This window comes from Cydia fagiglandana, chromosome 24 (genome assembly GCF_963556715.1).
Source record: "Cydia fagiglandana chromosome 24, ilCydFagi1.1, whole genome shotgun sequence".
NCBI lineage: Eukaryota > Metazoa > Arthropoda > Insecta > Lepidoptera > Tortricidae > Cydia > Cydia fagiglandana.
The window spans coordinates 6,435,704-6,450,769 of record NC_085955.1 but is presented as its reverse complement, the minus strand read 5'-3'; the positions used below and the strand labels follow the sequence as shown (position 1 = coordinate 6,450,769).

Here is a 15,066-nt window from a genome sequence, read left to right as displayed (position 1 = left end):
TAAATGAAATGCCTTTTTATTTCAAGTTTCGATAAAAATCGAATACATAATAGCTCTTAATGATGGCAACTTCCCGAATCCATTTGTCTCAGAATGAATGAATCTAAAACTATCATTTATTATGTATTCTTCTGCTTTCATAAGTAATGATTTTTAAAAAGCTTATTTCAATGAATAAATGACATGTCATCGCTTGCATCAGGCATGTCATGATCGCTTACCTTCTCTCTAATGCTAAAAAAAAACGAACTATAGCGTGAGCCCTTTTAGTGGGTGGCCAGGTCGAACTTGATCTTAGATACTCTATTGCACGTGTGACAATAAAGTTGTCCAGCTGCGGTAAACGTGTACACGTAGGAGGAAGGGCTTTATAGTTCGTTTTTTTTAGCATTAGAAATAAGGTAAACAATCTTAAAGTGTATTTTAATTGAAAAACACATTTTAAAAATAAGTTACGGCAAATTATGTAACAATTATGAATCTAATACGATAATTTATATTTTTCTGCTTTCATAAGTAATAGTTTTTGATTTTTAAAAAGTGTTTTTTCAATTAATAGACTTGTCAAGATCGCTTACCATCTTGCAAGTTCTTTCTTATGCTAATTAAAAACGAACTATAGGTCTCTTTTTTCCGTAACTGGCGTTGTATGCCTAAGCTGGTGAGGCTGTTATCTTCAAACATTACTGGAATTATACTTTGATCTGCGATGTAGTCATGACCAAGTTTCCGAAAATATTTGAATAGGTAAGTAATTACTATAAGTACACAAGGCTGCTTGAATAAAGTTTAGGTTCTTAATGGATTAACCAAGGATTAACATAAGTACTTCTGTAACTTTCAGTTATTAGGCATTATGGACAATCAACAATCTGCTGCCTTAATTCAAATTAAAAGGCCGCCAAGTTTACGCACTCTGTAAGAATTTAGTTGATTTTTAGCTGATCTCATGTATCAAAGATTTATAGGAATAAACTATATATAATGGTTACTTTTTCCGCGGTAGCATAACAGGCTGGCCTCCACAATCATTTCTCTCAAGACATCAAGTCAGACAACAAGTTATATTTTATTTTGATTTCATAGAAACTTGAAATAAAACAGCTTTTCATTTGTTTCTATATTTTATTTATCTTCCAGTAAAGTAACAAAGACCACCTAAAAGATGTACTTAGTCTAATTTTTATTTTTATTGCTAGACATTATAGTAGGGCATTGTGTAGGTATGGTGGTACATTAGAGGTCAAATATAATTTATACAAACTTAAAATCCTAAGCCCGATTCATAACAAAAAAAATATTTACATATCACCTATTGGACAGATTTGCCCGTACCGTGACATTTTGCTGGTTAAGCATGCAAATGTTAAAGCTATATTACTATGTACGTGGTCTTAATCTATCACATTGTTTACTTAAAACTATAATTTCTACTTAATATTACTACATTTGGAGGAACTCATCTAAAGAATAAGACACCATAGCAAATGTGTCAAATCTAAAGTAATATGTATCTACACATAACACATGGACATAATAATACTTTTTTTAAACAATCATTTAATCTAGCGCAGCCCTAAGGCGTTGAAGCCGCGCACTTTGTTGCCACCGGGCTAATAACTATTAAGTAATTTACTAATGTACTTATGGTAGAATCTGTGCGGAAAGAGAAGAGTCGTACAATGTATTGGATCCCATACATTTCACGACTCTTCTCTTTCCGCACAGCCTCTACTATAGGAATGATAATGATAACACATGTTCAATTTTATAATAAAATCTAGTTAAATAGATAGACAATGAACAATTGATCATAACATAATACATTAGACATTTTAAAAATATATGAAAATTATAAAAAACATCAGGACTTCAAAGTTTCTACATTTAAGTTTTTCTTAACTAAATAGAAAAAAAAGTGGTACTATTTGATTCTTTACATTTTATAAAAAAAAAACCACAGCAGCTTTACACATAAACGCAATATTTCACCGACAAAATCGCAATCTCCTTGTTTTCCATACTTCAAGGCGGCCTCTACGCAATAGTGACGTCACGATTACATGCCATTTTGTTAGGAGTGTATCGTAAGTAGAATACGATTGTCAGATTTTAAATATAATTTTTCACTTTATTGCAATATGGACATTTGATCCACAATTCACATAACAAAGCTGATCGACTGATAACATTATCATTCTTTTTTTTATAAAGGTCTTTTGAAAAAGCGTTCCTTCTACTACAGACAATGCTCTCATCCTTACCTTTATAGGTTTCTGGTTCTGAGCGAAATATGAACGACATTGCATTCGAACGTTGTGGACTATCCCCACTGTACATGCGGTTATGCATGAATCAATGAGAGAACTCCCTTTAGATAATATTATTGAAACTTCGACAGTCTTCAGTAGTACCAAAAGTATTGGTTATTTGGTTCATAAAGCTTGCCACAAAGCACAGGGGAGTCGAGACTGTCACCCCGAAATATTCTTTCCTCGATCCTTATTATTAGGGTCGGTTGCACCAAACTGTTCGTATCGTTAAAAAGTTCGCTGAATTGTTATGTATGGAAAGTTTTATAGTAAAGCGCCGGGGCGCGCCGGCTGACGATGATCAGTCTGTCAAATGTGGTTGGTGCAACTGGCCCTTAGTCTTGGGACCAAGGCCACCCCGCCTCCAACAACAAAACATTTTAATGCTGTTTTTTTGATAGAGTGAATGTATACCCATTCAAAATTGTAGCTTTATATTTGAAAGTCTCGGACGGACCTTGCAAAACTATAAAGGAATAAAATGATGACTCTAACAATGGGTGGTTTTTGTCAATGCCATCTTGTATCCAATGTCTTCTACATTTTACACAACAAGCCACTTTTAATTTACTCACATTCATTCAATTCAGTCAATTTAATAAATCTCGTAGGTTTCTCATTGTGAACTTGTTTAAGATGTCTTTTAACCCCGTTTTGCCACGGAAATTTCTTATAGCATATTTCGCAAGCATACGGTTTCTCCCCAGTGTGTACCCGATGATGCTCTTTTAGTTGAGCAAGAACTACAAAAGCTTTTTTACAAATATCGCAAATATGTGGTCTGTTTTCGGAGTGAAACCGTCGGATATGAACATTCAAGGCAGACTTATGTCTGAATGGCTGGCCGCATACTTCACACGAGTGTTTTTTTTCCTCGTGCACCTGCATGTGGTCCAGTAAATTCGTCTTCGTTCGGTATTTTTTATGACATACTTCGCACTCGAAAGGTTTTTCTTCATTGTGTATAAATCTATGGGTATTTAAAATACCTAAAGTCGTAAATCGCTTGCTACATATTTCACACATAAATGCTAGTTCTTTCTTTTTATCAGCGGGGTCCTTTTTCTTCTCCTTTTCCTTCTTCCTCCTTTCCTTCTCAGTCTGGACTTCGTGTTTCTTCATATGTTTTACTAAAATCTCCTGTAATGCAAATCGTTTCCCACAAGCATCACAACAGAATTGTTTGTCCGTAACTTGGTTGTGTTTCTCAAATAAATGTTTCTTCAAGCTATATCTATAGCGGAACTTAGTTCCACAAGTTAAACAGGTATAAGGTTTTTCTCCCGTGTGTACGCGCATATGTACATTAAATAACTCCTTTGTTATAAATCCTTTACTACACAGATGACATACGAACTTATAATCCTGAGTGTGAACTTTCAAATGTATAGTTAAAGCACCTTTCGTTGAGTACCCTTTATTACATTTTTCACACTTAAAAGGTCTCCCTCCCGAGTGTTCAACTTTATGAGTATTCAAAGCAAACTGCGTATTAAATTTCCTTGTACAAATATCGCAGGTGAACGGATAATCTCCAGAATGATGTTTGGAATGAGCGTCTAAATAGTGTTTATCCACAAATTGCTTTTTGCATATATCACACGCAAAACATTTTGCGGGTCCTTGATCTTTTGATTCTTCTGACGGCTCTTTTTTGCATGTAGTTATTTCTCCTGGCTCAACGCGATTCTGGTCATATTTCACATGAGTATTTCTATGTTGGTTTAATTGGCCTTTATTTCTAAATTTCTTGTTGCACATATCACATACGTATGGTTTTTCACCAGTATGCATTCGCATATGAGTAATATATTGATGTTTGTGTACGAATCCCCTTTTGCATATTTCGCAAGTAAATTGGAATTTTCCTATATGGTTTGCGTAATGAACATTTAAATGGCCCTTCTGTCCAAATCTTCTGTCGCATATATTACACGCGTAAGGTTTCTCTCCAGTGTGGGAGCGGCGCCTGGTAACGTTCGGAGCTGGTGCGTACGAGACGCTGTGGGACGCGGTAGGAACAGGTTGAGCAAAAGGCGCTGGCGATTCTTCGTTTAATGAAACTGGAACAATAAGAATTCATATTAAGAAGTGGAATGAGTGTGCATAAGAAACTTTTTCGTCCTAAAATATTTATTAATACTAGAGATGCAACGGATAGTTGTTTGGCCGGATACCGGATATTCGGCCAGCGGAACTATACCTACATTTCGGTTTTTCAGGTGCGCATTCTGCAGGTTTGACCTGTTTCCTAGTGAACGTTAAGTATAAGAAACTTTTTCGTCGTAAAATATTTATTAATACTAGAGATGCAACGGATAGTTGTTTGGCCGGATACCGGATATTCGGCCTGACCATCAGCCGAATATCCGGTATCCGGCCGCCGGATATTCGGCCAGCGGAACTATACCTACATTTCGGTTTTTCAGGTGCGCATTCTGCAGGTTTGACCAGTTTCCTAGTGAACGTTCGCGCGGACTCATTTCTCGGTTCGAAATGAGTGCGCGTGCAAGTCAATGGAAATATTAAATTGTTTTAAAATAATAAACAAGTACGATTATGACCGTGTCTGTTTTTTAAATCCAATTTGTTTACTCCGAAATCAAGCAATGTTACTATCCTGTATCCGGCCGGATAGTAGGTCACTATCCGGTATCCGGATAGTAACATTGCTTGATTTCGGAGTAAACAAATTGGATTTAAAAAACAGACACGGTAACCGGATATCAGGTGCATCTCTAATTAATACACTTGCTCAAAAAGTAGTGCTTTACGAAGCTGTTAAATGCCGACCGGATCTGCAAAAACGTGTATTTTTTTGCCATTCATTTTTATTACATTCCTAATTACATAATATTACAATATTTGCGTGCTGCGCATAGTACATACACTCACAGTACAAAACACGTGGGCTCATTGTTTATACGACAACGGTTTCACTCACTTCAATTTCAAGAGAGTGAAACTCTTGTCGTATAAACAATTTAAAATATGTCTCACGAAAGTTTAATATCAAATTGGCTCATTTTTGAGATCTAATCAGACTTCTAAAGTTATTCTTTTTGATGATGATGCTCCCAGACGTATCCGTCGACGTCGCCCCGGACAAATCAGTATCAGGTATTTAGTAGAGATGCAACGGATAGTTGTTTGGCCGGATACCGGATATCCGGCCTCGACACTGGCCGAAGATCCGGTATCCGGCCGCCGGTTATTCGGCCGGCGGAACTATACCTACATTTCGGTTTTTCAGGTGCGCATTCTGCAGGTTTGACCTGTTTCCTAGTAAACGTTCGCGCGGACTCATTTCTAGGTTCTAAATGAGTGCGCGTGCAAGTCAGTGGTATGATTAAAATGTTTTAAAATAATAAACAAGTATGATTATGACCGTGTCTGTTTCTTAAATCCAATTTGTTTACTCCGAAATCAAGCAATGTTACTATCCGGTATCCGGCCGGATAGAAGGTCACTAACCGGTATCCGGCCGTATAATAAAATAATGGCCGGATACCGGATAGTAACCGGATATCCGGTGCATCTCTAGTATTTAGTAAAGCCTGACGTGCATGGGCTCGAACGTGACTTGCGAAACCGAGTTTTGTTTGAAACTTCCGGCCGCAAGACAACTCGGCGGTTCTGCGTCGCACTGGCATGACGGGTATGGAATGCCTACTCATGAATGGTCAACTGCGATTGTGTATTCTTCTTTAGTAAGTAAGTAGTTAAAGTTAGACTTCTAGATACAGTTATCGAGAGTACACAACACACCTGATACGATGTTGCTGTCAGCCTCTGCTGTCTCCTCCACATCCGGCCTCTCCTGCTTGATCCCGCCTGTAAGAAACATGTCTTAATTGAACACTTCAGGAGCATTCCATGAAATTGTCCACCGTTTGTCCCGTACAAACGCGAATTTTCTGAGGATTTGCAGGTATATGAGATTCCTTTTCTATGACAAATGATCAAAAATATGCACAGAAAAATAATCACCTGATTTAAGGGCCGAAAAAAAAGTCGCAACACAGGAAATAAAATGCGTTTGTACGGGACAGCCCGTGGAATGCTCCTTCAAACAACTCAAGATTAGGTAGAGTTAGACCAAGAAAAGTCTGCAGCGATTTTGATAGCCCACGCAGTGCAAGTGTTATTTTAAACGTCGAACTTGTATGAAATTACGACGTATAAATAACACTTGCATTGCGTGGGAATTCAACAAGCCATATTTTCAATATTTTTAAAATAATTTATACAGATGCTTTAATTTTAATTTTTTTTTTTCACTTTTGGTTACATGTACACTTGTACAGACTAATATATCATTCAGATAAAAATGATACTGCAACCAATAATTGATTGTCCCCAAAGTTAATTCACACCCACATGTCCAAATTGCATTCAATTTCAGTAATGAAGGTTTCCCTGGTTTCTTGTGATTTATTCCTGAAAATATCTAAGAACTATCCTAACTCTTTGGCAAAATTCCCCATCTTGCACATGTCTATACTCTATCTGTAGGATACTTACTAATGGCGTCATCTCCAGTTGATATCTCTAACTTGATATGGATGTTTTCAACTGCAGCTAAAAGAAAATATTATGAATGAATGTGTATTTGCATCAAACAAGCGTATATACGAGTATATAGGTGTTACATTTTTGTTTTTGTACGATCCTTGTTTTGTCATGACTGGCGTACAAATATAGTATGTTATTAATGTTATTATATTATTGTAATTGTGCTTAGCATGCATTAAAATTTCATCATACATTAAAGGAACGGACAGTCTGTATGAAGTTCAGAGTATTTAATATAATTAAAAACATAATAAATGCAACATGTTTATCCTCGTAAAAAAGCTAACAATTTTTTTATATGAACCTTATTCTCTAAGTAAATAGGAACGAATTTCGTTTGTTTTAAAAAGAAATGCTACCTACTTTATTTGGTTCATAAAAGATTCAAATTCGATTGCACGATTATGTACATTGTAATGTACATTTGTGACGTTCCACGGAAAAAGGTACCTTATGGCGGCTGGCGCTTATGTCGTATAGCACCTCAATAATATTGGAGCGGCGTTAATAATAGCGAAGCGCCAACCGCCATAAGGTAGCTTTTCCCGTGGGACGTCACATTTAGTCTCAGGAAGTTCAGTTAAATTAGGTATTTCACAAACGGTGCTTGTCGACAGGAAAATTGTATAAAGTATATAATACATTAATAAGCAATATACTCGTAAGTATAGTATTGTGAGACTCATCCACACATCAGGCTATATAGCTTGTTTGTTACTGCACGACACCTTGCACTTTGAGACTATGCGCTGAAACTTGGCACAGTTGATTGTTAGCTGGTCTTGAGCAGATACAGACCGGGAACCGTCGAGAGCCACGTCTCATTTAGTGGGGGGGAGGGGGCAAGTTCGACGCCGCCGCGCTTCACTTGGAGCAACATACATCTAAAACTATACCTATTAGGGCATGTGATATATCATTTTCGGATAAATTAAGGATGAGAAATCTAGTTTTGGAACTAAAACAATGCACTTTCTAACAAAAAAAAAAGCATAAAGTAGAAAAGACTATAAAACATATTTGTGATTTTTTCATAATTACCAATTTTTTTTTAAGTGTAGCAGGAATCGGAAAAGAAAATTACAGTTGTAAAGCTACACTTATTACGTTTAAGAAAATATATAGTTTATTATACAAAACTGTTGATAAATGGGAGATACAAAATAATAATAAGCGTGGGTCAGAGTGATCTCAATACAAAATACTATGAATGTGGGAAAGTTACTTAAAATTTGTTCTACAATCGTTTATTTTTTTTAGTTTTTCGTAAATAACTCGTAAACGGTAGCCCACAGCAAAAAATAACCTTTTACGTAAATAATCTGTTTCAGATTTCTTATAAAATAAGTGCTACTGTTTTTCGCTACAATCAATATTTAAAAAAAATATTGAAGGGATAAAATAAATACTTAGGTCCCCTTTTTTAGTATTTCGTAAATAACTCGTAAACGATGGCTAATAGCAAAAAAATTAGTAGATGAATAATTAGCATAAAATTTCCTATATAAAAGGTTATTAAAACTTTTTGGCTAGGATCAATATTAAAAACGATATTAAAGAGAGAAAATAAATTCTAAGGTCCCCTTTTTAAATATTGATCCTAGCCAAAAAGTTTGAATAACCTTTTTTGTAGGAAATTTTATGCTAATTATTCATGTATAAATATATTTTTTGCTATTGGCTATCCTTTACGAGTTATTTACGAATGACTAAAAAAGGGGACCTTAGTATTTATTTTCTCCCTTCAATATTTTTTTTAAATATTGATCTTAGCGAAAAAAAGTAGCACTTACTTTTTTTTTATCTAATTTTTATAGAGGCTTTGGACACTCTGGGTGAACATGTCAGCCTCATGGGTGCTTTCATAATTGCCTACTCAAGGGAGAGATCAATAAAGTGGTATACACTGATTGCATTAGTAAACGGACCATTAGATAGAGCGCATGTGTTTAATTTAATAACCTCTCTACCCCTCTCGTCATCTCATGGCGGTGGGATGGGATCTGGACGCCGAGACCCACCATTACAACATAAATATTATGGTGGCCACGCTACTGGCCATCTGCGTCGCAACCACCGTCATCCTCGAGATTCGACAATACTTCAAGTACCACCGTGGGATGGTACAGCGGGAGCTGACCAGGTTCAATCGCATGCGACAACGAGCGTCGTTGGTCCGACGTCTCCGGGGCCAGCAGCCAGCTGATGAGCAGCAGGAGCAGCCGGCAGAGCCAGCACCCATCTGAAGGCCATGTCGTAAGAGGACAGCGATTTTAATTTAGATTAACATTACAAGGTCCGTAATAGTCCGTATATTTTAAGTTTTATTATGCCAGATAATTAAGTAATTTTCTTTTGTACGAATGAATTTTATAAATGTCAACTGACCTTCAGTTTATATATGAACAATTGGAAAATATAAGAATTTCACTAAGAAAATTAGGTAAGCGAAGAGAAAAGTACCAAGAAAATGTTCACGTAAAGTTTCAACGCGCTACTGAATTATATGAATGTTACAAATCGATTATTTTAAATGAAAGTGAATGTTCAGAAGAATATTGTTTAGGTTATATATTACATATTTTAGTAAATAGGATCGAAGAATCCTATGAGAAAATTAAGAATTATTGTAAGTTAGATACGAACATATCGGACAAAAAGCCCACTATTTCTGAAACTTCTTGTAAACAAATTAGAACAATGGAGAAATTTGACTTAAAAACGGCGGCAAATTTGGTTCCTGTTATGGACGGAAAAGAAGAGACAGTAGAAAAAAATTATAGATAGTGTCGAATTATATAAGGAATGTCTCAAGGACTCGGCATGTCAAAAATTATTGGTTAGTTTTAAAGACTAGGTTGACTAAATCAGCGAAACTTAAGTTAAAGCAGGAGTACAGCTCGTGTGATGATTTAATTAAGGACATAAAAGTGTTTTTGCTAACAAAAAAGTCGCCAAATGCGTTACTCACGCAAATAAACAACATTTCCCAAAGTGATATGTCCATTGCGCAATATGGCGCTAAGCTAGAGTCACTCTTTGTTGACCTTACAATTTCGCAGGCCGACGCAAACGAGAAAGCTTACGAAATTTTAAGGCCACTTAATGAAAATATGGCTATCAAAAAATTCGCAGACGGGCTAAGGAATAGGCGTTTAAGCACTATCATATCAGCACGTAAGTACACAGAACTTAAGGACGCTATTCGAGCAGCAGAGGACGAAGAGACGTCCCAACCCCAACCATCGACTTCTAACTCGTCGGTGATGCACATGCGAGGTAAGTCGTATCGACAACCGGCTCGAGGGCGTGCAAGTTACTCGAATAGAGGTTTCAGGGGTAACCAACATAATAATTATAAGCCTTTTGCGCATTATAATAAGACGTACAATAATGATCGCGGCAACCAAAATTATCGCGGTACTCAATTTCGAGGCACTTACACACAATCGAGTCGCGGGCGAGCTGCCCGTGGTAGGGGATATTATCATAGCAATAATATTCACATGGCTCAACAGGGAGAGGCACCCGTAGTGCCAACCACAGACAACAATACATTCAGCCGAAATAAGTTTTTTCGAGACTAAAGGATACATCTTAACGGTTGATTTAAATAAAGCTAATTATACCTTCTTATATGTAGGCAATAACAAGTGTTCCCATCTCTTAGATACCGGTGCATCGTTGTCAGCAATTTGTACACGTGCACTTCCGAGAAATACACCCGTGTTTACGGATCGGATTGTTATAAATGGAATAGGTGGTAAAATATATTCCGAGGGATATGTTTACATTACATTAGAGGCTCCAAATGGGTTTCAACTCAATCATAAATTTTATATTTTCGATTCTTTACCTTGTAAATCGGATGGAATTCTGGGACAAGATTTCTTTTATAAATTCAAAACTGTGACTTTTGACTTAGAAAATTCGATTTTGATTTTGAAAAATGACTTAATTTCATACCAACTCGGTATGATACATACACCTTCTGTAAGTGAGGATTTCTTGAAAATACCGGCACGTAGCGAATCTATACATTATATTAAATACGAAAATTTAACCGAAGATAGTGTTATTTTCCCACAGGAAATTCAGGAAAATATATTTTTAGGCAGTACGATAGTATCGCCAAGGGAAAACATCATACCAATAAGAATACTTAATAATAGCGAAAACGATGTGAGCATTCCAATTTTTAAACCTAAATTAGAATCATTAAATAATTATACAGCTTGTACATTTAATAAATGCGACTCAACTTCAAGTCGAGCTGATGTGTTGTTATCGCAACTGAAATTGGATCACTTGCATTCTGAGGAACGCCGGACGATAGAGTCTATATGCACTAAATATGCTGACATCTTTCATTTGCCTGGGGACTTGTTGACAACAACAAAGATATATGAACAGTCTATTAATTTAAAACAGAATGCTAAGCCTGTATACACTAAGCCGTATCGTATTCCACATTGTCATAAAACAGAGGTAGAAAAACAAATTAAAAATATGTTAAAAAATGATATCATAGAAGAGGCTCAAAGTGAGTGGTCGAGCCCTATTTTGCTAGTACCAAAAAAATCTGATGAGTCTGGAAATAAATCGTGGAGATTAGTTATCGATTATAGAAAGGTTAACGACACAATACAGGATGATAAATTTCCTTTGCCTAATATAAATGAAATTTTAGACTCGTTATCGGGAGCTATTTATTATACACATTTAGATGTTAGCCAATCATACTATCAAGTAAAATTAGCTCCGGAAAGCCGAAAACTAACTGCTTTTACGACTAGCACTGGGCAATGGCAAATGAAACGCCTCCCTCAAGGGATGAAAATTTCACCTAGTGCGTTTTCACGTGTTATGACTGTGGCAATGTCAGGACTCAATTATGAGAAATGCTTCATTTATTTAGATGACCTCATTATATTTGGAAGAAATTTAGATACTCACAACAAAAATTTACTATCCGTATTTGATAGATTGCGAAAAGTTAACTTAAAATTAAACCCGAGTAAATGCCAATTTTTGAAAAAAGAACTTTTGTATTTAGGTCATATTGTTACCAAAGACGGCACAGCCCCCGACCCAAATAAAATAAAAGCTATTCAAAATTACCCGACCCCCACTGATGCCGATGCCGTTCGCAGATTTGTAGCGTTTTGCAACTATTATAGAAAATTTATTAAGAGCCTACTCAAAAAGAATTGACAGCTATAGTATGGAGTGTAAAATACTTTAGACCGTATTTATTCGGAAAGAAATTCACTATAATGACTGATCACAAACCACTGATTTATTTGTTTGGTATGAAAGATCCAAGTAGTAGATTGTTAAAATTTCGGTTGACTCTTGAAGAATACAATTTTGATATAACATATGTAAAGGGTTCAGAAAATGTCATCGCGGATGCATTATCTAGAGTAACTATAACATCAGAGGAATTGAAAGAGATGAATGAAAAGCTTTTCACGGTAAATGACAAGAGCGAAAAGAAGGGAGGAAGAGGAGAGTAAGGTAAAGACTGACAGTATCCCTAATAGTGCCAAAGATAAGCGGCTTGATCAACCGCGAATTGTGGAAATATTAAGGATACCGAATGATTCCGTGGAGATGGTTTTGTCAGATGAGTATAAAATTAACCAGCTACGAAATAAAAGAGAGATAGATGCAGAATGGGAGTGTTTTGCATTTACGAATAATAAAAAAATATTATATATAAATCTCAGTTATTCAACACAATTCACGCGAGCCGTATTTGTGGAAAAATTGAGTAAATTTAGTAAAACAATTAATGTCGACAAAATATGTATGATAATTAAAAGAAGTGAAAATGAAGAATTTATGAAACAATTGTTAAATGAAATACAATGTAAAAATATATATGAAGGTCCCAAGATTTTAGTGTTGAGAGGAGTTACGAGAGTAGAGAGTGAAAGAGATATTAAACATATACTAAATGACTATCATCTTCTGCCTACCAGTGGCCATGCTGGGGTGCGAAGAATGACAAATAATATTAAACGGAAATTTTACTGGCCAGGAATCGATAAAGACGTGACAGAGTTTGTTCGAACATGTGAAAAATGTCAAAAAATGAAACATTCAAGGCACACAATCACAAAAGAGCCTATGGTGGTGACGACCACCGCAACTTATGCCTTAGAAAAAATATTTTTAGATATAGTTGGTCCTGTCGATAGGGACGATAGCGGTAATAATTATATACTTACATTACAATGTGAGTTAAGTAAATTCGTGGAAGCGTATCCATTAGCTAATAAGGAGACTAAAACAGTAGCTAGAGCATTAGTTAATAATTTTATTTTAAGGTTTGGAATTCCAAAATGCATAAAAACAGATAGGGGTTCAGAATTTATTTCATCAACCATAACAGAAGTATGTAAATTACTAGAAATTGAAAAATTAAATTCCACAGCATAGCATACCATCACGAAACAATAGGAGCATTAGAAAATTCACATAAAAATTTAGGTTCATTTTTACGTATACAATGCGATCAACATCCTGAGACATGGAGTCATTGGCTTCCCTTTTGGTGTTTTTGTTACAACAATACAGTTCACACAGCAACCAAATATGCCCCATACGAACTAGTGTTCGGAAAACCATGTGAAATTCCAAGTAGATTAAGTAATTTTGTAGAACCATTGTATAATGTTGATAACTATAGTTTAGAAGTAAAGTACCGTTTACAAGTGGCGCACAAAGATGCGCGCGAAAACCTGTTAAAAGTGAAAATGGACAGTAAAAGTGCATACGACAAAAAACTTAATCCAGTGACATACAAGTGTGGTGATAAAGTGTTAGTGCTTAACGAAACCGGTGGAAAACTTGACCGTTTGTACGACGGCCCTTACGTTGTTTTAGAAGATAAGGAACCTAATGTCATCATACAAAAATGTAACAAACATGAAACGGTTCACAAAAATAGAACTAAACTTTTTGTACCTAGCATTTAAGGTCTTAATTGTACTTAAGTAATTGTAATTGTAACACTTTAAACTCTCGCGTTTTGTACACATATTCAATTACACAAACGGGTCTACCGCGATATAATTTCATTGTTTTTACCTTTAATTACGACGTTTCAGCTGAGTTGCACCAGCTGTGGTCACGGAAAGACTGACGTCCCAACAAATGTCAACGGAGATATTAATAAAACAACACTAAACTACCCGAAATTAGTTTATAAAAATGTTCGGGGTAGACAAAGAAATTGCAGCTACCCGTTAAAGTTTAATGTTTATTGTCCACGGCACGACACGCAACACTCACAGCAAAAAGAATAGATAGTATAGAGGGGTCCTGTCAAAGTAAATTTTATAGTCACGGTACATTTACTGCCATCTATCGACACACGATTAAAACTTAAAATAAAATTGAAAATGTATAAATGAATTAAAATATGTTTACGGACATATGATTATTAATTTTTATTGTTCCACAATGACCCATGTTCTTTCACTGATACGTGTTAAAATTGTTAAATATCAAACGGTGTCGCCAACGCCATCTAAACGACAATAGGCCAAAGGTGTATGGCGCCATCTATTCGACAGTGACTTTTGCTTGACATCCGAGGCACGTTTTTTTCTTAGACTTTATTTATCTTATACGGAGTTATATATATCTCTGCTCACAGTATCCGTACACTGGTCCGTCCGGAAACGTCGGAATTAAAGGTAAAAACAATGAAATTATATCGCGGTAGACCCGTTTGTGTAATTGAATAATTGTAATTGTACGCAACGTCAAAGAAAAATGTTATTGTCAAACATTTTTCTTTGCAACTACCCCTGTAATGTGGTATAGTATAGGGAAACAGATTGTTGATATTATTAGTCAGTAGTAAACGGACCATTAGATAGAGCGCATGTGTTTAATTTAATAACCTCTCTACCCCTCTCGTCACCTCAACCACACCGCTTTGGTTACCGACATTCAAATCTCCTTCATCCCATTGCAAGTCCATCTCGCCATCTCCTTGAGGAAAGGACCCCTCGGAGCCCATGATAACCTTCCTGATTGATTCTGGGGTCATCTCGGCACTCGAGGCCGGCTGCGGGGCCGGTTCCTCGCCCGATTCACTCATACTCACAAATTGAGGGTAGTTCGATAAAACCACTAAAATTGTGTTTACACGAAAATAAAC

At 36.0% G+C, this 15,066-nt stretch overlaps 2 protein-coding genes across 3 annotated transcripts in view; one reads left to right on the top strand and one right to left on the bottom strand.

Annotated features, from left to right (window-relative positions):
- Window positions 1-15,066, top strand: part of LOC134676171 (gastrula zinc finger protein XlCGF57.1-like) — a 119,633-nt gene that overhangs the window by 78,678 nt on the left and 25,889 nt on the right. The gene's annotated exons all lie outside the window — the stretch shown is intronic.
- Window positions 1,151-15,066, bottom strand: part of LOC134676172 (zinc finger protein 431-like) — a 34,072-nt gene continuing 20,156 nt past the window's right edge. The window contains exons 5-6 of one of the 2 annotated variants that reach the window (XM_063534481.1): window positions 6,081-6,146; window positions 1,151-4,375 (exon numbers count right to left, since the gene is read on the bottom strand). In XM_063534481.1, the coding sequence (XP_063390551.1) occupies window positions 2,880-4,375; window positions 6,081-6,146 (1,562 nt within the window). In that variant the 3' untranslated portion in view covers window positions 1,151-2,879. The remainder of the gene's footprint in view (window positions 4,376-6,080; window positions 6,147-15,066) is intronic. The other variant, XM_063534483.1, reaches the window with a different exon arrangement.